We start from the raw sequence: 27868 nt of genomic DNA, 5'->3' as shown, positions 1-27868 counted from the left end.
TCAGAGCATAAAACAATGTTTTATTTTTCAATAAAAAAAACTGTTCCAGGTTAGAATACAGCAGCTGCCAGCATACACGAGATTCATGACAAAATTAGGAAACCGGATTCTAAACATATCATTTTCTTCTAATTTTAGGGATGGTCAATGAGATGCAAATAATTTCGAGTTGGTGCAGGTTTATGCAAACTTTGAATATAAATGTATGCAGCTTGAAAATGCACTCAGGGCCTATTTCCACTACACGCAGCTTGGATGCAGAAAAACTGACTCCAATGAATGTCTATGGGCCTGTTTCCACTAAACGCAGTTTTTCTGATGCAGATTTTCCTATAGGCATTCATTGGAGTCAGTTTTTCTGAATTCATTCTGCGTGTAGTGGAAACAGGCCCTTACTTTGGTTTTACATATGATGACCTGTGTGGTTTACATATACATGCAGCGGAGTCTAAGCTCCAGGTGAGTAGATTCACAGCACCTATACTGGTTATAGTTTGCTTGAAGCAATAAACATACGGTGGCTGCCATATTTAATTCATTTTAAGCAATACTAGTTGCCTGGTGTACTACTGATCTCTCTGGCATCAGTAGTGTCTGAATCACACTCCTGAAACAAGCATGCAGCTAAACCAGTCAGACTCCAGACAAAAACATCTGATCTTCATGCTTGTTCGGGGTCCATGGCCAGAGGTTTTAGAGGCAGAAGATTAGCAGGACAGATGAGCAATCTGCATGTTGCAAAAGGAAATAAATATGTCAGCCTCCATATTATTGTTACTTGAGGTGTGCTTTAATTACCGGTGGATTAACACAAGAACTCCCTCTCTGTCTGTCCATTTTCTAGTGATTCCCATTGTTGATTTTAATTGGAGAGTTGCAGTTTCACATTTTTACTTGATTTGTAATCAGAGCTAAGTGTCCCTGCCCTCTTACTCCAATGGATTTCTATACAGTGCTGTTTGGTAAGTTAGGTGGGTTAATACTCTCCACTATTAAAACAGTGTTTAGATATGTGTAGAACAGGAGGCAGGATTGAATGGAGTCAAGTTTAGCACAGATTCACTTTAATGCAACGAAGTAAAAAAAAAAAAAAATATATATATTATTGTTATTTTCCTTTCATCTTTTATGGCCATGGGGTCTGTCTTCATCCCTGAAATCAAAGAGACAAGCATGAGTTTGAGGCTGCTTTAAAATCTAGTACCCAGTTATATTATGGACATCCAGATCAGACAGGATTTTATGTAGTGGAATAAATAGAAACTAAAAGCCCTGTATAAAAATACTCAGTGTAGTTTTACCTTCTGAAAGTAAATTTGAGGCAAACCTACTGTGAGAAAAACAGATATTTCCCTAAAAGGATTCCCTCCTTTGCGTTTGGATTCAGCAGAGGCACCCAGTGTCCTCCTGGGGGTCACCGAAGCTGCCCAGGATCATCGTAAAGCTTGCAGCCACACTCCCCCTCATGCGAACACTTAGGGCCCGTTTCCACTATCGCGAATCCGTATGCGGTGCCCGCATGCGGATTCGCACAGTCAGTACAAGTGGATGGGACTGTTTCCACTTGTGCGTTTCCCCGCACGTTTTTCTGTGCAGAAAAAATCTGCAGGGTAGGGCCCTCAGAATTCGCCTGCGTGTGGAATGCAGTCGAATCGCACGCAATGTATTTAATAGGGAAATCGCATACATTTTCCCCATGCGTTTTTTGCCGCGATTTCGCATGCGATTTCACATAGGTACCCATGTTAATTCACACAGGCAGTGACATGGTTAAAATCGCATACAGCCTTACCTATGCGAAATCGCGGCAAAAAACGCATGCGGAATCGCACCCGCATGCGATTTGCCTGCGGTGATTCGCCGGCGATTTCGTAACGCTATAGTGGAAACGGGCCCTTACCGTGTAGGCCCAGCCAAAGTCATACAAATGCAGTATAGCCACACTGAGGCATGAAGAGGAGCATGGTCAAGATATGAAAAAAAACCCGACAACCTCTTGTCAGATTGCTTTCTGGGGTCTGAGTGCAGCAACGCTGGGGGCCAGGAAGACATGGGATGCCTATGCTGGATCCAGAGGCTTCCCTCTTCTCGGGTTACAGTGTAGCAAAAAAAACTTAACTTCCTGCAAGACAGCCATTTTCAAACATCCTGTTTTTGCACTTTTTTGTGCAAAACAGACGTTTTCAAACTATCCATTTAGCAGGGCAGATGATCAGGATACACCCGGGGTTGGCGCAGGGAGGAGGGCTGCGTCCAAACATGTGCATGCGTGGCCACTTTCTGCTGCTGCCTATGAGCAGTCGGGAAGTGGTTATAACATACCCGAGATGTGATGTGATGGACGTACATAAAGTGGCAAGTACACAGACACCTATGCTGTGCTCCTTTTCTTTTTTCCCTGCCTGAAAGAGTTAATATGTAGCTGTGCAAATGTCAGTTTTTCTCCAGTCTGGACCCAGTCGGGCTATAGCATTCCAAACTGATGATAAATTGCAGCTGTAAAACACTTTCCTAAGCAGATAACTGGGCTTCAGACTGCAAAGGATAGATAAAAAGGTCAATAGTTCATTTATTTTCCCTCTGGGATGCTTGAGACACTGCAATTGAGCAGACACAATAAAACATTAAATCTACTTTGTAAATGTTTATACATAAAATAAAACCATGAAATGTCTAAAAAATAAAAAAAATTAAAAAAAGGTCATTTTTTTAGGAGCAGGATTCAGTTGTTTATCTCATACGTTTATTTTTACGTTGAGTTCACTTTAGAGTAGGCCTGAAGTGAAAATAAGTAGATACAAACAATTCAGTCTAAACTCACAGGGTGAAAAGTCTAACTTTAAAGCAGTAGGATTAGCCATACTATGCCAGGGGAAAAACACACATAGTTTATCTACTTACATAACACATGTATTGTACTGTCCATATTTTGATTCAACGAGTTTTATATAGTAAATGAAGAGAATTCTGTTCCTGGTGGGAACCATGTATTTGCCCACAGTTTGAGGCTAAATACTGATGTAATTTCTTCCCTTAACTTTTTTTTTTTCCTCCAATCGCTGAGTCACCTCAGCCTTGCTTGTAAACACACGTGACCAGATGATCATGTTTCAGCTAGGCAGGAAAATAAAAGGGAAGAGGAGGAATATATTATAGATAAAAAAAGAACCCCCAGCATGCAACTGAATAGCAACAGCTATTAAAGGGCCAGTGCTCCTAAGGTATGTAAGGTATGTGATAACTCCAAACCATAACAGCAACAAAAGAGAAAGTTTTGAATGCAGGATTAGCATCTTTATCACTTAATACACTCAGACTAGTTGCTGCTGAAATTTGATTTTAATGGTGACAATCCCGCTTTTCACTGCCTCAAGTGAAGTAGGCCTTTTCAGATCTAATACAGACAAATCTTGGGCTATGTTTAGTTCATTGCAGCAGGGTCGTCATTAGAAACATTTGCCACTTCTTTAAATTGCCTGTTGTCCAAAGATTCTTAAGTGATGACTGGCCAACAAAGTTGTTTTTTTTTCCTTTTCAGATACTTATCAAATACTTGTATTTCTATTCACGACTAAAGTATTAAAAGAGGTCCTGGATGTTTTTTGACCTCAACAAACCATAAAAATGATGATATCTTGTATAAAACTCCATCAGTCTAATATTTTAAAGTGGATATGAGAGGAATATGGAAGCTGTCATGGCCAAACTACTGTTAAAAGAATATTTTCTGGCTAAAAAGGTTTACTTCTTCCCCATAGTACTTTAGATATCACTTACCTATAACTACTATGCTGTTCAGGTGTTTCATCTTCACTCTTATTTCCATGAACTGCATATTGGTTATCAGTGTTCTCCCCAGAATTTTTTTCCAGCCGGGTGGCATAAAAAAGTAGCCGGGTGGGTTGGGATGGCACGGCACAGGGAAATTTGGCGGTGTGGAAAATTTAATGTGCACCAATTATATACTCTAGTGTTAGTGTAGTGTGCATAACTAAACAGCCGCTGCTTACAAAAGGTTCACAGCAGTGTTTAACATAGTAGTGGCCGAACTAGTGAAGTATCGTGGTAGCAATACATCCAGAGCAGGGACAAGGTCCTCCAGCACCCAAGGCTGAGACACCAAAGTGCACCCCTCCACCTCTCCCTCCCCAGCTGTCACTCACTGATTGCTGTTAGACTAAGGCTTAACACACACCATACAATCTTGGTTGTACAGATTTACCAAATCTATGTAGTATAAAGGCCAACAGATTGAAAATACCTTGAATCATTGATTGGATAAGCTCTTATACTACATGTAAGTGGTAGGATTGAACAACCAAGATTGTATGGTGTGTGTTGAGCCTTAGAGGGCCACAGGGCCCACAACCTCCCCAACACCTTAATATCTAGTTATCTGGCTTGCAGTCACTGCTATGTATCCCCTTTTCTTATTTCTTTCTGCTTCATACACAATTAGGAATGACAGCTGAATAAATTTGTGCGCCCCCTCCTACACTGCGCCCTATGCCTCAGCCCGGCCCTGAATACATCACTACCGCACAGCTTTTCTTAGCTGCGGCCGTTATTTAGTTACGCACACTAGCGCGTATTGTGCATGGAAACAAAATTAAGCTGCATTGATTTATTAGCACGAGCAACAGGAGATTGCTCGCACTATATCCTTTGATGAATCAACCCTCTTGTCCTTTGTTTTACACGGTGTACATTTACCACTTCTAGTTATATTTTTAGCATTTTTTTTTTACTTTTTCTTTTTTATATTTCACCACGCCACCCCCAACACCCTGACCGCTGGTAATATAATGCTGCATATGCAGTCAGCCGCCCTGTCAGCCACCCCAGCGCATACAGTCACAATCAATGTCCGTGCACGCAGCCAGCCTGAAATGGCTGTCGGCTTAGCCTTGCACTATCACCGCAGCGTGTCCGGCTGTTACGACATGCCGGGATGTCTTGCAAACAAAACAAGCCGCGCTACTCCTGAATCAGTCTCTTTGCACGAGATCTCGCGCTTCCCAGCGAGCCCGTGCATTCATTGGCTCAATGCACGGGCTCGCTGGGAAGCGCGAGATCTCGTGCAAAGAGACTGATTCAGGAGTAGCGCGGCTTGTTGTTTGCAAGACATCCCGGCATGTCGTAACAGCCGGACACGCTGCGGTGATAGTGCAAGGCTAAGCCGACAGCCATTTCAGGCTGGCTGCGTGCACGGACATTGATTGTGACTGTATGCGCTGGGGTGGCTGACAGGGCGGCTGACTGCATTGGTGGCAGCCGGGCGGTAATTGATCTTACCCGGGCGGCGCGCCCACCTGTTTGGCCCTGGGGAGAACACTGGGTTATTGATGGGTGAAATATAAAGTACTATAGTGACAAAATCAGTATGAACCACTAGATTAGGGTTTCCATGTTACATATTCCTTTGATAGGTTTACTAAAGTCTACCTGAGACATCACAGCAAAAGGATTTATACTTACCTTAGGCTTCTTAAAGCCCCCTGCCGGTATCATCGGTTGGGCTGCTAGAAGTCTTGTAAAGTTGTTGACTCGGCTTTGTTGCGGACTACAGCGTTCTGCGTATGGGCAGTTCCTTTTGACCATAAGAATGCTCCCGGCCATGGGAGCATGATAGGGGGTTCATGTGGCCAGGACTGCGCATGCGCAGTACCCCGGAACTGGCTGGATTGCAGAGTCCACAGAAGTAGAGGGAGGCATAGGAAGGAAGTTCAAGGCAGCCAATAACTTCTATTACAGTAAACCTGTTTTTTGGCCCCTACGGTATTCTGTGTTCGGCTAAAATGGAAAGTGGGTGGGCGCATGTGCGGGCAGGCAGTTATTCGTAGCATGCTTGCTATCTGCACACTACTCTAGGCCAGCGTAGATTACCTCAAAAGAACCAGCCTGTGAAACCTATGCTTCCTGTGTAAGCAGCAGCCTGATTACTGAGGGAATTGCCATCTGTGACTTGGAAATGTGGACAGAGGGCCATAATATCCGTACAGTATGGCCCTCAGTATGGACCTATGCTTCCTGTGCAAGCTGCTGCATGATTATTGCATGCAAATCCCTGCATATTGAGCACTGTGCATTTTGACCTAGCTAAACCATTGTCTGTGCTCACTTGCTGAAGAATATATTATGTGCTGGAATATGATCATTTCCAATATACAGTAGTAAACTTCTGATAAAGTAAATTACTTTTACGGTCCCTTGCAGTTTTCTATAAAAGATTCCACTGTATCTAAAATTAATTTTTAGGAGTAGAAGGATACATACAATAAACAATTGCATCTATTCTTGTGGATAAGATAGGAGGCGCCCAATCAGAAATTTTGTATAAATTGTATCAGAGCTTGTATCATACGACACGTGCTCTTAATAATGAAAACCTTGAGTCGTAATAAAATTAAAATATCTTTTCATTTATTATATGCGATCAGCACTGTGACAACGCGTTTCTCGGCGTGAAGCCGCTTCCTCAGGTCAAATATGTGCCTTCAAAATAAAAACAAAAACAAAAAACAAAAGTTGCGCTCAGAACATTCAATTTCTATCACATGAGATTAAAACTAAAAGCCAGCGAATGATTACCATCCCATAAATATCTATATACAATTATAACTAAGCTGAGTGGTTGCTTCTGGAGCAACCCAGACTTGTAAGTATATTTCCTCCGAAATTACTTCACTCTAAAACCCAATAAGGCGATATTACACCAGATCGGGCTCCCGGTGGTCGGGTGCTTTTTTCGTTTGTGTTTCACCTGCATCTATTCTTCTACTTCTAAAAATGAATTTTTCAGTTCAGCTTATTTTCACTCAAGTTTCACTTTAAGTGAAAATAAACTAAGGATATAAGAAAATTGTATCCTTTGTCTTACTCCTAAAAATGACTTGCTTTGTCTCTGCTCATTGATGGGGTTTTTAGTCTCAGAGGGCTCAAGCATATTTTTATACTTTATCTATTCCCTGCTGTCAGAGCCATTCTCTGTCAGGAAAGTGTTTAATGGCTGTAATTCCTCATCAGACTAGGTTCTGAATGGCGAGAAACGGTCACTTGCATAACTCTTTTGTGCAAAAAATAAAAGGAACACAGCACAGTTATTTGTGTGCTTGGCACGGTACATACGCTGCAGCGAAAATCTTAAAATTTAAAATATATGTAAACACATACAAATAGTAAGTATGTTCCTTCCCGAAAAAAATTAGCTATAGATTACTTTTCTCCTATGTTGCTGTCACTTGCAGTAAGTAGTAGAAATCTGACATTACTGACAGGTTTTGGGCTAGTCCATCTCTTTATAGGGGATTCTCAGCATGACCTTTATTCTTTATAAAGACACTCCCTGAAAAAGATTTATATTAAGATGCTGACCAGCCTCCCTGCTTACCGTACATTTTTTAAAGTGCTTTTGAAAATAAAGAAAACCCTGAGACCCCTCTCCCATGAGGAGATTTGCTAGTCCAAAACCTGTTGGTTCTGACAGATGTCTACTACCTACTGTAAGTGACAGCAACATAGGAGAAAAGTAATTTATGGCTAATTTTACTCTGGAAGAAACATACTTCTTATATGTATAGGTTTACATATATTTTAAATGCTAGGATTTTTGCTACGGTGGTCCTTTAAGTATTCAATAAATCTTAAAAATTCATAATGCAATCTGAAGCTGAATACAGCTTCATAAATCTGGATCTATAGGGGAAAATCTTGTACATTTGCAGTGGAAACTGGAAAACTGCATCTGTGGCTTTAGACATATGCACCGTGAAGAAGACAGAAAATGCTGTAAAAAAAACAAAATTTAGTTGGCCACTCCGCCGTCTTGGAGCTTTGCCCTTCGTCCATCTCTGCAGTATGCGCCATTCTTTAGGTGTTCTCCTCCATAGCTGTGTGCAGGAGTTTCAGCTGGGAGTGTCCTGGATATACACGGTTACAAATGTTTCTCAAGGGCCCATGCCCATTTTGTCCACATCTGTTCAGGAGCGCGATTAAAGAGAGTGCGTGGAAAGCCCAAAGCATGCGCTCTTGCTCTGGACTGGGTTGTCAGATCTTTGAATAGAGGAATAATTCTAACATGGAGGGGAGGCCAGGGAAGCTGAGTTGCACAAAGTTTATGGAGGCACTGAAGAAGCTCCAATTATGGGCATACGATATTGGTTTTGGTTATTACTTCGTTCATGTAGCCTTTGGACAAAACATACATGTTGCTCATATCGAATATACTGTATTTACTCTGTAAAGCACTTCTTCATAAGGTTAAAAGAAACAATGAAATCATCAGTGTGGTTAACCGTTAAAACTAGAATACAGAAACTCTTGCCTGTCTCTTTTACGTCTGGACTCCCTGTCTCTATCCTGGCTGCGGTGCCTGCGTGGACTTCTGCTCAGCTCTCTCCTACGACCAGAGTGACCTCTGTTTCTGCGACTTCCACCAGATTGCCTGGACTCCACAGATGGAGATCTATTATGCTCCCTTCTGAAAATTAACACAAAAACATTGTTAGAGAATGGATGTGGCCAGATCTAAGAATGTACATAGTATCTTGGCCAGTGAGGTGACAAAAGCATTTTCTTCCGAATGTGCGACCTGCAGACCTATACCCAACACTAGCCTACACCTCCCCTATGCCCAACCTAGCCTCCCCCTTACCTCTGCCCACTGCTAGCCTCCTCTTGCTAGCCTGCGCCTCGCCTCTGCCCACCGCTAGCAGGGTGGAAGGATGCCTGAAGGTGCAACCAATCCTAGCCCAACTCTTCCTCTCATAAAGCCCCATCTACACAATACGATTCTTTGTACGATTCGATTACGATTCTATTTACGATCCGATTAAATCCGACATGTCCGATTGGGATTCGATTCGATTCAATTCGATTTACCATTGTTTTGCAATAGCAAATCGAATTGAATCGAATCCTGATCGGACATATCTGATTTAATCGGATCGTAAATAGAATCGTAATTGAATCGTACAAAGAATCGTATCGTGTAGATGGGGCTTAAAGCCTAGAGACTAACCAGGTTGGATTTTCTTGGCCAGTCTACCATACTGAGCCACACTGGAAGATCTTATACTTGTCTATCTTCAAACTGTTGGAATCCCACCTGAACACCACACATTGGCCCACAACTTCAAACACAGCCAGTGCCAAGTACTCGCAGAGAACCCTCTGCTGCTGCCAGGGCTGTGGAGTCGGTCCAAAAATCCACCGACTCCGACTCCTCAGTTTAGGATTCCACCGACTCCGACTCCTCTAATTTGCATATTACAATTTTGTTGATTAAAAGTATGTAACATGTAATTCGTCTCTTAACTGCCAACGCTTAGGAATTTTACAAGACAACTGAAGTGAGAAGGATATGTAGACTACTATATTTATTCCCTTTAGACTAAAACTAGTCCTTGGTAAGAGTACTTGTAAAAGGTACAAACCGGAACAAAGAACATCTATCAGGCCCTAGGCAATGTAAGTGTGGGTACATGTAAGAATGATGTGCAGGTACTCTGCAGGGGAATGAGGAGATTGTAAACAGACAACACCTCTGTGTTCAATGTGCACAACATTCTCAGTGTATTCCCTGCAGCTCTGTGGGGAGTGCATATGTAGAGTATAGTACTACTGTGTAACAAAGTAAACCTGAGACAGATGAAATTAAAGTTTTATACATACCTGGGGCTTCCTCCAGCCGCCTTCAGGATAATCAGTCCCTCGTTGTCCTCCTCCACCACCTGGATCTTCTGCTATGAGTCCAGGTACTTGAGCCAGTCAGGCGTAGTGCGCATGCACACACTCCGCCGCCAGGAGCATACTACACCTGTGCAGCATTATTGCGCAGGTGCAGAATGTTCCTGGCTGTGGGAGCGGCATGTAGCCGGACAGCGCTGACTGGCTGAATTACCAGGACTCATAGCAGAAGATCCGGGTGGTGGAAGACAGTGAGGGACTTATTAGCCTGAAGAAGGCTGGAGGAAGCCCCAGGTATGTATAAAACTTTACTTTTCATCCGTCTCAGTTTCCCTTTAATTTGTAGTCACCAAACCAAATTTTAATAACATATCAAATTATTTGATTTCATCAGCAAAGGGAGTGCATACATTTGCATAAATCAGCATCAATGCAGAATTATTTCCATCTCATTGACCATCTCTATTAGTGACACAGCTACACATCAGGCTTTATTCTTACAGCATAGATGTTATTTAGTATATATGAGATTCCGGTGTACACATCATATATACTGTCACAATCAGATATGTATATCTGACCTTAAAAATACGGGGACTGCTTTATTGAAGCAGCACAAGTAACTAATTTTGATTGGTTTATTTCATTTTTGTGGACTGAGCACAGCTATTACTGTATATATAGTGTATATATACATTATTTTTAATGACTTTTATCTGAGAAATAGAACATTTTATCATATTTTCTATTTTAATTACAGTTACAAATTCATTAGGAGTCGGAGTCGGTGCATTTTTTCCCGACTCCAGGCACCAAAAATTGCCCGACTCCACGACTCCACAGCCCTGGCTGCTGCTGCAGTGCACATTGTAACAGAATGCAGACTAAACAGCACTGGCTTTCCAAATTGCTTGTATTGGAGCACCCACATCATTCTCCACAAAGGCAATCTTGCAAGCCAGTGATGTGCCATCTCTATTTTTATACTGTACATTGTCTCCCCACTACATATACATCTGCACAGGTGGAGAACAGCCATATCAGACTCAATCTAAGACCTCAAATTATCATTAAATTCCTGTAAGAAGCTTATAGAAAATCCCTATTTTTTTTTAAGTATACAGTATTGGCTTTTGAACATTTGTAATATAAGCAAAAATGTGCACATTTGAGCACGGGGGATATATAAAAAGAGTGAGCCACATATTTAAAATTAATAGCACGGAAAGAAGGAAAAGAGAAATATAAGCAAAAAACCAGGCCAAGAGCAAAAGGAAAAGTGGGAGGAAGAGAGAAATGAAAAAAAGAAAGAATGGGAGGAAAAGAAAAAAAACAAAACAAAAACAAACAAAAAAAAATTGTAGAGACGATAGCAATCAAAAAAGTAAGGGGCAGGGAGGTGAATGTTGATGCCCTAAAGTGCACTGAGCACCCAGGATTTTTTTTTTTTTTTTTTTACACTGGAAAGCAATGCCGCTCCACCCTCCCCCATGGCACAGTGCTTTATGAAATTCCCTTATGGGAAGGTTCATTGTGTAAAAAAGTGCACTTTAAGACATGTTGAGCCAAAACATCTCTCAGTATCTGTTCCCAGTTTATCCCTGCATTAGAGTCACCTAGACTAAGCAGGGAAAGTTCTGTGCCTTTACCAAACATCATCCACACATGCTATAATCACTTATAACAATGAGGATGTCATGCATGCAGCCAGGGCTACAAGTTTACCTTCTGACTGAAGAAGAAGAAACAGTGGAGCTCGAGTCATCCTGCAATTCTTCGTCACAAGTGTTGTTCAACTCCTTCATGTGTACATTAATGACATCTCGTATGATCTGTTGGAAAAAACATGAGTTTATAAAAGTAACAGAAAGTAAAATAAGACATATTAGTACTGCAAAATCATGGGTTAATAAAAAAAATTCTCCAACTAAAAGGAAATTACAAAATGGAACTGAAAAGGTAATACAAGCACAAATTTGGTACTATAGTATTTAAGACTATGCTAATGATTAGCGTTGCGCGGCGATCGCAACGTCATGACTGATCACTAAGTGACAGAACGCACAGAGCCGCATTACCTGGTGGGATTTTACCACGATAGTTTAAACGATCATTTGCACCATCATTACCATATTAGTGACACTGGATCAGGGCATGATCGCTGGTCGCCGCTGATCCTTGATCCATCTTCACGTGGGTACTTATCTATCTTATACTGCTACAGTCAGTAACAATAATCATTCACAAAAACAAGTAACTATATTAGGTAAAATAGTAAGGCTTTGTTGAAATGTGCATGCAATTTTGCACAATGCAAAATCACACGGAACGCTTTTCAGTGGTGATGCACACATTTGCTGATTTTCCGTGCGTAACAAAAACTGATTCCCCGCTGCATGAAATCACAACACACATACAGTTCCCAAACACGGGTGAGGCCAGAAACCCACTAGGAGCGATTTCTACGCGCCAGTGATTTTAAAAAGCTCTTGCCAATGCAATGCTATTGGAGATTTTTATTAAATCACATCGCTCAAGTGGGATCACACCCATAGCATTAAATTAGCAAGAGTTTTCAAATCGCAAAGCGCTCAGAAAATCGCTCCTAGTGGGTTTATAGCCTAAGCAGGAATCGGCAGTCTATGGTGGACGACGAACGTTTGAAGATGCCACAAAGAATGCAAAAAATTGTCCACGGAAACTGCTGCTGTTTACCGAGGACACAGTTGTGGCCTTTTCCTAACTGTGACCATCTCAGAGCAGATCTGTGTTCTGAGGCAACACGAGCTGCTGTGAGGACTCACGTAAATTTGGGCGCAGTGCACGCTGATCAATTTGGGTGCCACCATTGGCATTCATGTAAAGAACAGCTAATATCGAACAGTAAATTTGGGTGCCAGAGTCACACGATAAAATAGCGGGCAATGGGACTGCTTACTGTAAAAATTGCGGCTATAAATACAATGGCTATATAGTTAATATTTATAGACAAAGATTGCAGCTGCGTCTAAGCCCATCCTTACTGACGTGATTTTTATGACGTGTCTCAATAAAGAGCTATTTCTTCAAGAGTGGTGCTGCTGATCTTGTTTTTTTGGATTGGTGACCCTTGGGCATCAGGGTCATATCAGCTCTAGCACACTCCTATCTCCATCCAAGTGCTTGGTCTAACACTGTGTGAGTAATAGAAGAATATCAGTAATTTTACTATCACCCACTGTGCCCTCTCACCTGAACCCTCCACTAACTATGCTTAACCTTAAAGGAGAACTGTAAAGAAGGGTGTATGGAGGCTGCCATATTTATTTCCATTTAAGCAATACCAGTTACCTGGCTATCCTGCTGATCCTCTGCCTCTAGTACTTTCAGCCATAGACCCTGAACAAGCATGCAGCAGATCAGGTTTTTCTGACAATTTTGACAGATATGACAAGATTAGCTGTATGCTTGTTTCTGGTGTGATTCAGACACTACTTCAGCCAAATAGACCAGCTACAGAGTTACTCTGTTGTTACACCCCTTAAAGCAGCGCTCTGAAACAGAGTGGTCAATAATGTGTAACCTATGTGGTGTCAAGTAAGTCCAATGTAAGATGTAAGGGAGACCTCTATATAATTGCTATACAGGCTGCCAGTTTAAAAGCATCCTGCCAATTTGTCCTGGCCAGGTTCAGACTGCAAGTCAGACAACCATTTAGATACAAAGGAGAGCTTTGGCTCAAGAGGGTGAAACAAAGAAATAGAAATTACAGCTAAAGCAAAGCTCAGACAGTAATTTGGGTTCCGTCAAAAGACGGCACCAAAATTTAAAAACAGCGTGATTTTGCCACCAGCAATAGCTGGCAGCCGAATTACATTTTACCCAGAGTCCATGGCAGCCATCAGGAGGAATAGTAATTTTGCAGGATCAGGGTGAGCCATTTGTCAGCTTTACCCTGCACCCAAAATCGCCCGGTGGCTTAATTATTATGTACACAAAGAGGGAATTTGTTTTGGTCAAAATATAAAATCAAAATCAGCCCTTGATGAAGGGAGTCATGTGAGCAAACAGACTCAAACATGGTATCCTGGACATCAGTTGGTCTGGTGTCCACAGACCAAAGGACGTGGTGAATTTGCATAGCTTGAGAAAACTTCCACTTCTGGCACATGACATTAAGCACAGAGCTGGATAAATGTAAGGGTTTTCCAGCCTACAAGGGACATCTGAATGATCTTTTTTTATTGATCAGCCATGCCAGTACCTGTGTGATAAATGATGTGGACTGGTGCCCTCAGTTGATCTGTGCTCATTCACTCTATACAGCTTTTAGATCAATCATTCCTTTAGATCTTTTGGGTATGGCCAAGATAAAAACTCACATTACCTCTGTGTAGGATTTCTTTGTTATGTGAACATTCTTTGCCCTGTAAGACTGTCGTCGTCTTTTGTAGTCCCTCATTTCCGCCATAATTTCAAGATGGGACTTAGGACAATTCAGGTCATCATCTTTGAAAGAAATACATGAACATCTTAGAAAAAGGATACGCTGAACCGTAAAGCAAAAGCCAAGGCAAAGTAGCTAAACAACTTTACCAACAACAGCATTTGGAATTAATGTTAATGCCCATGTGTTTTCTCCATGCTAGTGTTAAGAGGAAAGAACTTATACAAGGGAGCCCCAATCTGTCTAGGTGCCCTCTTCACTGTGCTCTCCCTATTGGGCCCCTGCTGTCCTCCAATGCAGAGTTTGCAGATAGAGTTGGGGCATATTTACCACTCCTGGCTCCGCCAGACTCTTATCTTCTCCCAGTGCACATCTGCATCTTTTCTGGTTCCAATATGGTGTATCTAAATTCCACTTTTGCAGCCATGTCATCCAGCCTTACAGAGTCTGCTATCATCTATCAGGAATCGCTCTAGTCTCCACTGCACACTTCATCCCTCCCCCTAGTACATTAAGATCACATTAAACGTAAACACATTAAAGTATTGACAAACACCTGTGTGTGTGTGTGTGTGTGTGTGTATATTGCCGCCGTGGGAGGCTTCTCTGGGGATCTCAGTCTATTTGCACTTCTTATGTAAAATTACAGAAATAAAAATAAATAAAAACACTTCTCATTAAATTAGTGGGAGGGGAGCAAGGCAAAAGAGCCATGCACATGGAAAATAGAGAGGGGCTTTAAAGCAAACCTGAAGTGTAATTAAACTGATGAGATAAACAATTGTATCTATAGTCCTAATACTAAAGCCTTGTACACACATAGCATGTCATCCATCTGGGATCAATAGCCGTTCCCTTGGGCGACATGGCTGCTTCAAGCCTGACAGACAGGTCATTAGCCTGCAGGCTAACAACGTTTTCTGCTCCAATGCAGGGGCTGAGTGACACGGGCATGACGTCATATGGCAAGCAGGATAAGTAGAGAGAATAATGCTTCAGGCCATCAGTCGGCCAACGCGATCCACCTGCATTGAAGACCACTTTGGCAGAGGCCTTAAGAAACACTTTCCTGGAATCTCATAGTTTTACTTTGCATTTAAAAGCTGGGAATCTAAGTTTAAAGTTTTTAATATCTCATGTGAATGACGACACTTAAAGCTTTACAGTTCAAGATGTCTCTATGGAGCTGTAAAACATTACTCTACTCCCTGCACTTACAATTATTTCTCAGCCATTTAAGAGTTTTACAGCCTATAATCAGCTATCAGTGAGAGTTACTTAAATTTAAACTGCAGAGGAAATGTTATTTACAGCCCTGGATTCTTAACCTTTACAGTGAAAAACAAAAAATAAGTTCAGCTAGTTCTAAGTAGGATTGGGACCGTATATACACATGTATCTTAGGTCACAAGCCACTTTGGGTTTCCTGATTGCAATTAAACGGTACCTAGTTGCTTTATGTGAGCAACTTAACTGCATACACTTAAGAAAAAAGAAACCTTAGGAATAGTGTATTCCATGTACCTCGTTTGATCTTGGCAGTTAAATCTTCAAACAGATCAGATTCACTGTTCTCAGGAGCAGGTTTTGACTCTTTGGTTTGCTGGGTTACATAGTCATAGATGGCCAGGCGATCAGCAGGCGTTAAATCACAAACTGCACGTTTATGGTTTAGAGGAACTTCAACAGGCGATGATGAATATACACCTGAAACACAAGAAATGAAATTTACAGACATATCACTCCAATCGGCATTGTTCCATATATACATTAGTCCATATTTAGAAGACAAGTAAAACAAATTCCAATAAGATTATTTATCTGGAAATGGCAATACTGGAAGCGGGCTAAATATGAATTGAATATGAAAAATTATACACACACACCAAAGTCCCCGTTACCCGGAACTTAGGCATGTCTGAAGAGAAAGGTATGTGCCTCAACTGGCAAAGAACATGTATCCACCAGTAGCCGATCCCAGCTGGTGCCGGATAACAGGGACATTGTTTGAGGACAATAGTATACAGCAATGTTCACTGCCTTGGAATGCTTGTGTCTCAGAATGCTTAGTATGTACAAATCCCACAGCTGAGTCTATAATACAATAGCATACCTGTTGAATAATAGTAATATTTTCCCAAGTAATTGATGCATGGTATGAAGATCTAAGCTAAACCAAAATCCAAACTCCAGATCTCAATACACTATGCAGTGCTACCCAACCCTGTCCTCAAGGCCCCCCAATAGTGCATGTTTTGTGGAAATCCACAGAGGTAGTTATTCAGCTCTGCTGAGACACTAATTACCCCACCTGTGTAGGTTTGTGGTTTTCTGCAAAACATGTACTGTCGGTGGGCCTTGTGGACAGGGTTGGGGAACTCTGCACTATAGCACAGTAAGCAGAATTCCCAAATATTGTTAAGGTGACTGGCCATGCAAAATGAATGTATGGTACTCTGGGTAAACAACCATTATCTAACTGGATATAAATACCTCACCCTGGCTACTGAATCACACCAATAGGCACTAGTCAAGATTTCAGTTGGAATCTTCTAAAAATCGCAATCACGCTTCTGCCAGCTTCCTGCTTCTATGCACTGCTGCCCATCGCCTCCTACACCTGTCATGCTCAATCAATATTTTTACCAAGTATTATTGGACTTGTATGTATTTTTGGATTCAAAACCTTAAAAAGGACAGATAAATAAAAATAAAAAAACACGGCTTATCCAGGGCTTCCTTCAGCCCCTGGAAGCGATACGTCCCTAGTCGCAGCTCCGCTTCCATCCAGTGGCCCGGGGTCCCTTCTGGTGTAGATGCCAACACGCATTTACTACACCTGCACAAGAGCCTCTCTCGGTCGCGCAGACGTCATCTGGAGTGTTTTGCGCAGGAGCAGAATTACTGCACCTGCGCAGTACACTCCAGACAACGTCAGCATCATTGGTAGTGGACGTCTTCTACACCGGAGGGTACCCCAGGCCACCGGCTGGGAACAGAGCTGCGATGAGGGCACTGGACTGCTGCCAGGGGCTGGAGGAAGACCCAGGTAAGTAGAATTTTGTCTTTTTAATTACCTCGGACTACTCCTTTAACCTCCCTGGTGGTATGATTCCTGCGGCTGCGCGGCCGCGGGAGGGTTTTTTCCACTTTTTTTTTTTTAGCATGTAGCTAGCCTAGCGCTACCTACATGCTTCCCCCCTCCCTGCGGCGTCCCCTCGTAATGTCCGATCGCCGCCGGCGCCGCTTGCCCATAAGGAAATCCCGTTCTGAACGGGATTTCCTTGAGGGCTTCCCCTGTCGCCATGGCGACGAACGGAGTGACGTCATCGACGTCATGACATCACAGGGAGTCCCGATCCCCCCCATAGCGCAGCCTGGCGGCAATTGGCCAGGCTGCGCAAGGGGTATGCGGGGGTGGGCGCCTGTATCGCGGCGGGTAGCGGCGCATCGGCGGCGGCGATCGGACCAAACACGCAGCTAGCAAAGTGCTAGCTGCGTGTTTAAAAAAAAATAATGATGCAAATCGGCCCAGCAGGGGTTACCGCTAAGGAGGTTAAATCTAACATATGGCCAGGTTTCCTGTCCAAACATCTGATCAAGTCATGGGAAGCATATATGGGTTGAACAGGGAGGAAAGGGACTAGACTGACTTCTTAAAGTTCATACAGGAAGGGACAGGCAAAGAGAGATCTAGAGAAAACTGCTTTTTGTGGCACTCGTCTGGAACTTTGTGCTGCAGCACTGGCTGATATAGGGCTTTTAACCAGGTACATCAGATATGACAACAGCAAATCAAAACACTTTATACACAGATAATAAAGGAGCTCATTTAGCCAATAAAAGGACTAAGCTAAAGTAACTATGTATAGCTAAATGAAAAGCAGCCAACACACTATTTCTCTGAGAATGAGATCACTCATGCCTAGTACACACGATGAGATTTTTCAGGCAGATGTCCTGCCTGATCGATTATTTCCAACATGTCGATAGAAGTGAACAAAAAACAATAGGAAATCACATCAGAATTGTTGTAAATTATTGATCTGGCAAGAAATCTGCCAAAAAGTTCTGGATAACTAAAAGCTCAGACTTCTGACCCCAGAATCCTTTGTGGGCTCCATGTTGCTACACTCTGTGCCCTATGATTTTATCCATTATAAATACAGCCATGTTATCCGATATAATGGAAGTGTTTAGGCCCAAATACAAGAGATTGTAAGACTGACTTGAGTAAGCTGGATTTTTGAATCACCACACACTAATAACTGTGAGTGTAGATGAAATTTATAAGAAATAACTCCGCCCCTGAAACACAATCTGGCATACTTTTGGAACTTTGTTGGTAGTGTCTGTTGCGGCAGGCTTGTTTATTTCTAACATGGTTTCCAAGCTAGGATCTTCACAGTGCACTGTGAAGAATGGACTGTGCACACATTTGCTGACGAAGGACAAGCTAGTATATTGTACTTTGCAAAGTAAAGAAAAAGGGCTGGGAAGGATACAGCAACCCCTGTTCGCTGGCTGAAATTCCGCAGTGCCAGACTGTACTAGATCTTATGAATAGCTGACATATGACATTTTGTGGCGTGCACAGAGTTGGGTTACAGGATGCTTATGTTGGAAGGCAGACATTTGGTAGAATTATAAAGAATGAATGCAAGAATAACCACAGCCAACTACAAAGTACAGTAGCTGTGGGTGTTTGAGAAACCCAGGTGGTGTGAAGGATGTATATACTGTATAGATTTATTTCAAACCAGGGTATAGGCATGCATGGGTAACCAAAGAAGATGCAACACACACACACACACACACACACACACACACACACACACACACACACACACACACACACACTTTTTAAAAAGGATATGAGCTCCAAAAGGATACTACTGTACATTAACACAGTGGTTCTGATCTGTGAAATGCCAAGACTTATTCTTACATATACTCACCATTACTGTGGGAAAAACAAACAAAAAAGAACTAAATGAGGTATGCATAAAATGAAGACCTAGGAACAAAAATACATCCTCTCAAACACATAACTGTACTTTATTGTGAAAAGTTAAATAAACCGAAATGACCAGCTTTCTTTCATCTGTTGCATCAGAACATACAATGTATCAGAACCACTTCTATACAGCACACATATAAAGAGCTACAATTGTCTGTCCAAAGAAACCCTTTTGGCCTTGGAACTAAACTTGCAGGCCCAACATGTATATAACTGATGTTCAAGCATGTGTCTATAGCTTTTGTAAATCCATTTTTTATAAACTGGTTCCATCTAGTGGTTGGATCTGCACTGCATTACACTGACCAATACCGGAGAATAATATTGTGTTTAAAGTACTTATTTAAACAGCTCTCTATATGTAATAGGAGAACAGGGTAAAGTTGCCTACTATGGAGCCCCAACACTTTCTATGAAACACTTGTTTTGAAAGGCAGACAGCCTTTTTATTCCTGATATGGGTAGATTTACTTAGCATTGCAGTCTAATGGCTGTAATACACGGGTCGACCGGCGGCTCGATTAGCCGCTGGATCGACCCCAGCCTCGTCCGCGCGGATCGATTAGCGCTCGTCCCCGCCAGCGCTTCCTTATCAGTACTCGATTCCCTGCCATTGTCCGCCGGCGGGGATCGAGCGGCATGATCGGGCCAGCTGAATATTATCAGCTGGTCGATACACGGTACAGAAACGTACCGTGTATCCCCAGCATAACAGGTCGAACCAAGCATTATTTCATTTCACATACTTTTGGTTTTTGTGTGTGCACACAACACAGCAATTGCACAGTATTACTATCAGAAACTGTCAAAGCCTGCAGCCAAACACTGGATTAACCTGGGTGTTAAAACGATAACAAGGGTTTCTTTTCTACACAGGCAGTTCCAGGCATGTACACATCCAGTTTTAATTAGACTATTACTGACCAATTTAACCACTTCCATGTAGGGATGATCAAAGAGATGCAAATACTTCAGAGTTTACGCAAGTTTATGGAAATTTTTATCTAAATATATGCAACTTGAAATTGGACCAATCAGTCCCACCCAGGTGGGACCAATTTCAAGCTGCATATATTTGCATTTGCAAAATTGGATGTGTGTACCAGGCTTTACAACTGATGAGGGGTTGTTGCTACTTACGTACCAGTTCTCAATGATTAAATATCACAATAAAATAAAGTCTTTTTTGGCATCTTGAAGACCTTTATTAGCACTTTTGGGATGAGATGGCTCTGGCTCCAGAGTCATTATTTTCCAATGTAAACAGTGATTACAGTGATTGGTTCACAGTGACCACAGGGTCAGCAGCCAATGAAGTTGGCTCCTGACCAACGCATAGCTTTGCAGTCAAAATGGCGAGAATGAGAAAACTGCATGGCATGAGTAGCTGAAATCTATGCGCAGGCTTCTCTCAAACAGGTTGTAGATTTCAACTAGCAAGGTCCGGAAGCAGTTAATAGGAGTATGTCATTTAAATCTGTGTGACAAAGCACAATTTTTTTAACTTCATAAGTTTATAAATATGATCTACTTGAATTAAATGCTTATGCAGTACCCAGCATACTGCCGATACAAACCCAGGTGACTGAAACAGAGCAGCTTATGAAAAGTTACATAAATCAGAGGATATCTCTAAAGGTGGCCACTACTGATACATTCTTGAAGTACAATTTTACCAAATCAGTGTAGTAGAAGGGTAACTGAGTAAGGCCTGGGAGCCACCAGCAGTGGTTTTCTACGCGCTTGTGACTTATTATAAGATGCTTCTCTAAAGGGCTTGTTCACACTGCAGACGGTTTCGGCTTTTATTCGCCCGCGTGCGGTTTTTAATAACGCCCCCGGCCGCGTGGACAATGAATGTCTATGAGAAGGTGCATATCAGTGCGGGTTGTGCGCTGTGCGGCTAGCAAAGCGGTGCATGTACCATTTTTTCAGCAATTCCGCCTCAATGGAAAGTATAGGAGAAATGCAAAACACTCACAAAATCGCTTTGTGTAGCGACTGCATATGCGATTTTAAGAATAAATACATTGTATTTTCAAAGAGTTCACTTTCTGACTTGCATCAGGGAGTGAATTACCAAACCGCTTGGAAAAAACGTTTAGAAAACCGCTAAGTCCAAAATGAATTGCCCACCTAAGCGCCGGGAATTGGAAAAAAAATAAATAAATAAAAAGCCTCAAAAACACCCCAACGCAGACAGACACGCGAGCCGAACACAATGTGAACAAGGCCTTAGCGCTTGTGATTTGTACAGCTCTTGAAAACAAACAAAAATCGCCCCTCAAGTGAGATCACACCCATAGCATTACATTAGCAAGAGCTTTTCAAATCACAAATACTCAGAAAAGTGCAGCTAGTTGGTCCCAGGCCTAAACATACTTTGCAAAAATACTTTGAGTAGTCCCTCCTATTACATAGTAGCGCTGAGATTGTAGAATTATTGGGCAAACTGTCAAATCTGATCAGAGAGAGGCATCGAACTCTTCATCACACTTGGAATAGATTTTTTAACAGATTTCAGCAAAAGGGAACAAACCACAGCATTGGACCATCATGTTAATGCCATCAACTGAAATCTTCCATCCGGTATGATCGACTAAACTGATCGAGGCGCCACGTTGGAGCATCAATAACTAGCAGGTTCAGAGTAATAAAACATGCCGGTGAGATATAATCGCCACTTTCTATCATGGCTTGCTGCTGAACTGTACCAACTATATGTATGCAGTGTGTTACCGCAAGATGCGTGCATTAACAGTAAAAAAGCAGCATGCTTTTCATGGACTGTAAGCTTCACTGCATACGCTGCAACAGCACTTTCCAGTTGCCACTGTGAACCTAGCCATACTGTACATGGTAAAGAACTTTATTTATTCTGGCAAAGGAACTGGTGTGTCTAACAATTTATAACATCTGTATATTTCAGACTAATCTCTACATGCATTCAACCAAAGCCTATAGTGTATAATGGATCTTCGGTCATTGCTCCACTTACTTTTCTCCCAGGAGCCATTTTCACTTGTGTTGGGTGCCCTATCCTTAGCATCTTTGATGATCTGGAACTGTTTAGCTTTATCTGTTGGAATAGAACATATTTGTAACTGATGTATATCAAGTACAGTATTAAAGAGAAACTCCAACCAAGAATTGAACTTTATCCCAATCAGTAGCTGATACCCCCTTTTACATGAGAAATATATTGCTTTTCACAAACAGACCATCAGGGGGCGCTGTATGACTGATTTTGTGCTGAAACCCCTCCCACAAGAAGCTCTGGGACAGCGGTACTTTTGGCAGTTTGTTACAATGTAACAAGGTTCACAGACAGGAATTAGCTGTTTACAGCTGTCTCTAACAGCCAAAACAGCTAGCAGCAGCTACATAACCTGCCCACAGTAAAAAGGTCACCATGTAATAAATGTCAGAATGTAAATCGGGGAGAGGAAAGATTTTACAATGAGCAAACACTGATTAAATCATTTATACATAATTCATGTAAAAATGAAGCACTTTTTTATTACATTATTTTCCCTGGAGTTCCTCTTTAAGTTAGTAAGTGCAGTATTGAATCCAGTAAGGCTCAATTCATGGCTGACTGCCTCTGGTCACTATGAGGCCCTGTCAGACCCTCTTAAAAACAGTGAAAATTAAATGAAGGTTTTGCCAGTCATCCCCAGGATCCCTACCACCAACGTAGTAATGCAGAGACCAGAGGAAGTGTCTGTATTTTCACAACTCAGATGGGTGTACAATAAAGGACGCTGCCAGAATCCTGGATTAATTACTTCAACAATCCCACAGCTCCAAATGATGATCGATAGATAGATAGTCGTTAGGAACCCCAGCACCCCCAGAGGATACTCACATAGTATGAGCTGATAGTTCCCAAACGGCGGACATGAAAGTAGCAACAGGTGCTATTACTACACAGCAGACATCCTAGTGAGCTGTGGTTCCAGAGGCTAACAACTATGTCTGGGGAGGAGGGCTTTGGGTTGGTTCATACAGCGTCTCGTTAAGGATAAAGATAATGCAGCTTCTCAGTTTGTTTTTTTTAAACACAACTTAGTTCTACTATGATAAGAATAGAAACTCCTTAAAGTTATGTGTCTAATGCTGGGAATACATGGCTCGTTTTTGAGCCATTTAGATGGCTCGATAGATAATTTCCGACATTTCCGATCTCCCACTTGATCGTTTCGCCACTCGCTTTGTGATAGCAGTGAATGGAAAAAGATAAGAAAAACGAGCGGAAGATAAGAGAATCGAACCGATCGAACAGGAGAATCAAGCGGCAAAAAGGAGCCGTGTATGCCCAGCATTAAACATGTGAGGTAAAGCAAACCCACAGAAACAGTATATATATGTTACAATCTAATGACTGGTTTATGTTGGACTTGAATGTAAATTTACTTTACTCTGAAGCGGTCTTATTAAGTGTATAGTTTGAGATTCAAGTCTGAGACAAACTGTGCTTGTCCCTTACTGTACTGCCACTCCCACTGACCTAATCTCTAGTTATACAATTAGTGATGGTTAATGAAATGCAAATCATTCTGAGCTGATGCAAATTTTATGCAGCTGCTACTTTTGAGAATTACGTGCATCTCAGTATTGTCTTTTTCAGCCATGCTGCTGTAGATTTGGTGGTATGCTTGGGATCACTCATATTGCATGTCTTGGCTTTGGCCATCTTTACCAGTTGCACAGTTCTCTTCATAGTTGACTCAGTTCCTTGACATCCTAAAGACTGCAAAAGAAGCCTAATCACCTCTTCACCAGCATGCTTGACAGTCGGTATGAGGAGTTAATGCAGATGCTAGATTTGTTTTCCAACAAATGTGCATTATGGCAAAACATATTTTTGATCTTGATAGTTCCAGAAGTGTTTTGGTTTGTACAGAGGCAAGTTTTTTGAGAGAAGAGGCTTTCTCCTGGCAACCCTTCCAACCAAGCCATACTTGTTCAATATTTTTTCTTAACAGTATGGTTATGAACTTTAACACTTAACCCTCCTGGCGGTAAGCCCGAGCTGAGCTCGGGGTAAGCCGCCGGAAGGCACCGCTCAGGCCCTGCTGGGCCGATTTGCATAATTTTTTTTTGCTGCACGCAGCTAGCACTTTGCTAGCTGCGTGCAGTGCCCGATCGCCGCCGCTACCCGCCGATCCGCCGCTATCCGTCGCGCCGCAGCCGCCCCCCCCCCCCCCCCCCCCCCCCCGCCAGACCCCGTGCGCTGCCTGGCCAATCAGTGCCAGGCAGCTCTATGGGGTGGATCGGAATCCCCTGTGACGTCATCCCGCCCCGTCGCCATGGCGACGGGGGAAGCCCTCCGGGAGATCCCGTTCTTTGAACGGGATCTCCGGATCTCCGATCGGCGGCGGCGATCGGAGGGGCTGGGGGGATGCCGCTGAGCAGCGGCTATCATGTAGCGAGACCTTGTCTCGCTACATGAAAAAAAAATTAAAAAAAAAAAAAGATTTGCTGCCCCCTGGCGATTTTTTAGCAAACCGCCAGGAGGGTTTTAACGTGCTACATTCTGTAGAGTTTGACATGTAGCTCTTCAGTTTTTGCAATTTCTTCAACCATTGCATGGCCTGACTTTAGGGTAAATTTGCCAGGACATTCACGACTGGGAAAATTGTCAACCATCTTGAATGTTTTCTACTTGTGAATGTTATTTCTCACTGTACAATGATGGACTTCAAATGGTTTTGTAAATAGTCTTAAAGAGACACTGAAGTCTCAAAAAAAACTTTTTTTATTTAACAAATGTGTTTAACATATTAGCCCTAACTAAACCGCCGCATTCCCACTGCTGTAAACTATCTAAACTCCCCCTAACTCACCCTCCCTCTCCCCTGCAAAATCCACGACTTTCTTGGTCGTGGATTTTGCTGCCCTAAGTGCTTCCGTGTGAGGCAGGGCTACGAGCTGCAGCCCTGCTTCACACGCGTCTGTCAGCGGCGGATCTCCGCCTCTCCCCTGCCCCTCTCAGTGAAGGAAGACTCAGAGGGGCGGGGGAGAGGCGGCGATCCGGGCTGACAGACACGCTGAGAGGCAGAGCTGCGGCTCATAGCTCTGCCTCTCACAGAAGCGCTGCCCGGATTGCCCCCCGGGGAGTTTGGGGGTATTTAGATAGTGTACAGTGCCGGGAATGCAGAGGCAGAGGCGCTGAGTGTCGTTTGTTTTGCTAGATGCTGTAACTCCTTTTTCTATTGCCTGAGGAAGCGGGCGCTGACCCGTGAAACGCGTTGCTTTGCTTTATCTGGAGTTCGTTAATAAATAGACTGAATGTACAGTCGTGTTGTGTCTGCTTGGAGGGGGTAAGTCCATCACTGCCTCCTCTAATTACCAAGTTTTGGCTTTTAAGCTCCTTTAAAACCCCTTTTATCCTTTTGGCGCCTCTGTTCTTTCTTATATAATATTGTATCCACCCTTGGTGGAGGGTTGCGACCCTTTCTACTATCTACAGAGAGCGACTTCTTGTTCCTGAGTGGGGTCAGGATAATCTCCCCACCTGCCTTTACAGTGGTTGCCTATTGGTGACCCATGTTTGTGAGTATAACAACTATTACTCTTTGTCATTACCCCCTTTGTCAATACATACTACACTATTGGGGCTCTTGGTGTTCCTCTGTTTATCTCGTTTGCAAGTGCCGGGAATGCGGCGGTTTAGTTAGGGCTAACGTATTAAACATATTTGTTAAATAAAAAGACCTTTTTTTTTGAGACTTCAGAGCCTCTTTAAGAAGAAATAAAATTTAATTTCTTAAAACAAAGTATTTGCAATAATTCAGGTTGGAGTGAGCTCTGAGATGTCTCCCAGTGCATCACTGCTGAAATATGCAAATTATCCAAAGTTGTTCCTGTAAGCTAAACTCGCCTCCAGATCTTCTGGAATGCAATAATGTGTCAGCTTTTTAATATTACAGAACAGTGATCTGCAAACTTGGCTCTCCAGCTGTTAAGGAACTACAAGTCCCACAATGCATTTGCCTTTATGAATCATGACTGTCGCTGTCAGACTCCTGCAATGCATTGCGGGACTTGCAGTTCCATAACAGCTGGAGAGCCAAGTTTGCAGATCAATGTTATACTGCGAATACACGGGTTGATTCTGGCGCTCGATTCTGCACCAGATTGTTTTACCCACTCGATTCTCTTATCTTCTGCTTGTTTTTCTTATCTTTTTTCAATTCACTTCAATGATGAATCGAGCTTCAAAACGATCAAACGGTGATCGGACATGTCAGGAATTATCTATCGATCCATCTTAATGGCTCAGAATTGAGCCGCGTATTCCCAGCATTACAGAGCCACACTAATCCAATCTTCAAAGTTTCCTCCTTGACATCGCCTTGATACACACCTGAATGCTCCAGACCAACCAAACCATCTGCTTTTATAGAGCTGGTCAAACATGCTGATGATAAATTTATCAATGTCATTTAATTAGCAACACCTGGATGAAACTATTCACTTAAAGAGCCTCTGAAGCGAATTTAAATACTTGTTTTTACCTTTTATTTATATTAAGCATTATGGCCAGTGCTAAAACGCCACATCCCCGCAGCAGAAGGAGGGTTTTATACCCCCCAAATCCCAGGGCAAAAATACACGACTTTCAAAGTCATGGATTTTGCTGCCAGGTGAGGCAGAGCTTTGTGCTGTAGCTCTTCCTCCAATACAGTCAAATCCACGCCTCTCCCCCGCCCCTCTCAGTGAAAGAAGACAGAGTGGTGGGGAGAGGCAATGATCAGCAGGGATTGACGCAACTAGAGGCAGAACTACTGCGCAAAGCTCTGCCTCTATTAGGAAGCGCTCCCAGATTTTAGCCCCGGGGATTTGGAGGGTATAAAACCCTCATTCTGTTGCGGAGATGCAGCATATTAGCACTGGCCATAATGCTTAACATAAATAAAAGGTAAAAACAAGTATTTACATTTTCTTCAGACTCTCTTTAATACCTACTGGCGTGGTAAGGGTGTACTTCAATTTTCACGCAATTATTCTACATTTTCACTTAGCCCTTGCTAATAACAGTTATGTACCACAGTAAAATCTGCCGGAGAAGTATGAGCATCCCATCTTTCCCCAGGTTCACCTGCAGAGCCCCTTTAAAGCAAAGCTCCTAGAATTTAATACCGAGTAATCCCACAACACAGAAAGAATTGTCATCATAAAATATCCCACTGGGCATTAAAAGGGAAAAAGACAACAACAACATTTAAACATACCCAAAACAACACGAGGTTCATTTGCTTTCTCATAAAAAATAAGAGGGTCACAGAATTCTGTCTGTAAAATAAAAAAAAAAAAAAATTTTTTGATTTACATAAAAAGGTTAAGTAAAGCATTCAAAATTTAAAGTTCATAAAGAGAAAACAGAAAGAAAACACAGCCTTTAGGTTAAACTTGTGTTGCTTTACCCTATATTGCTACAAGGGGCCTCAAAAGCAGTAAAAGTTTATGGAGACTTTCACACTTCTTGCGGTCCCTTGTGATGTGCCTAGTATCTGATCTGACGCAAGGGCAGCAGCGTGTTATCGCAAGCACCGCGCTTAAAGGAGTGATCCAAGCTGTAAAGTAAGAAAAAAACAAAACAAAACAGGGGCTTCCTCCAGCCCGTGGCAGCCGTCCTGTGCCTTCACCGCAGCTACGGTGGCTCCCGCTCTTCTCCGCTGGTGCAGATGACCTGGCCAGGTTGGGTTCGCGGTTGGCTTCTTCTGCAT

At 42.5% G+C, this 27868-nt stretch overlaps 1 protein-coding gene across 1 annotated transcript; it reads right to left on the bottom strand.

Annotated features, from left to right (window-relative positions):
• Nucleotides 1-27868, bottom strand: SNRNP48 (small nuclear ribonucleoprotein U11/U12 subunit 48). Its single transcript, XM_068238332.1, has 8 exons — nt 27788-27868; nt 27374-27434; nt 22132-22212; nt 15638-15820; nt 14054-14175; nt 11413-11519; nt 8324-8479; nt 1-1153 (listed from the first exon to the last, which is right to left on the bottom strand). Exons 1-8 carry the CDS (start codon nt 27866-27868, stop codon nt 1120-1122), a joined length of 825 nt encoding a protein of 274 aa, XP_068094433.1. The 3' UTR covers nt 1-1119.

Source organism: Hyperolius riggenbachi, chromosome 5, assembly GCF_040937935.1.
Source record: "Hyperolius riggenbachi isolate aHypRig1 chromosome 5, aHypRig1.pri, whole genome shotgun sequence".
Classification (NCBI taxonomy): Eukaryota; Metazoa; Chordata; class Amphibia; order Anura; family Hyperoliidae; genus Hyperolius; species Hyperolius riggenbachi.
The sequence above is the reverse complement of the archived record's forward strand: the minus strand, read 5'-3'. Positions and strand labels throughout refer to the sequence as shown.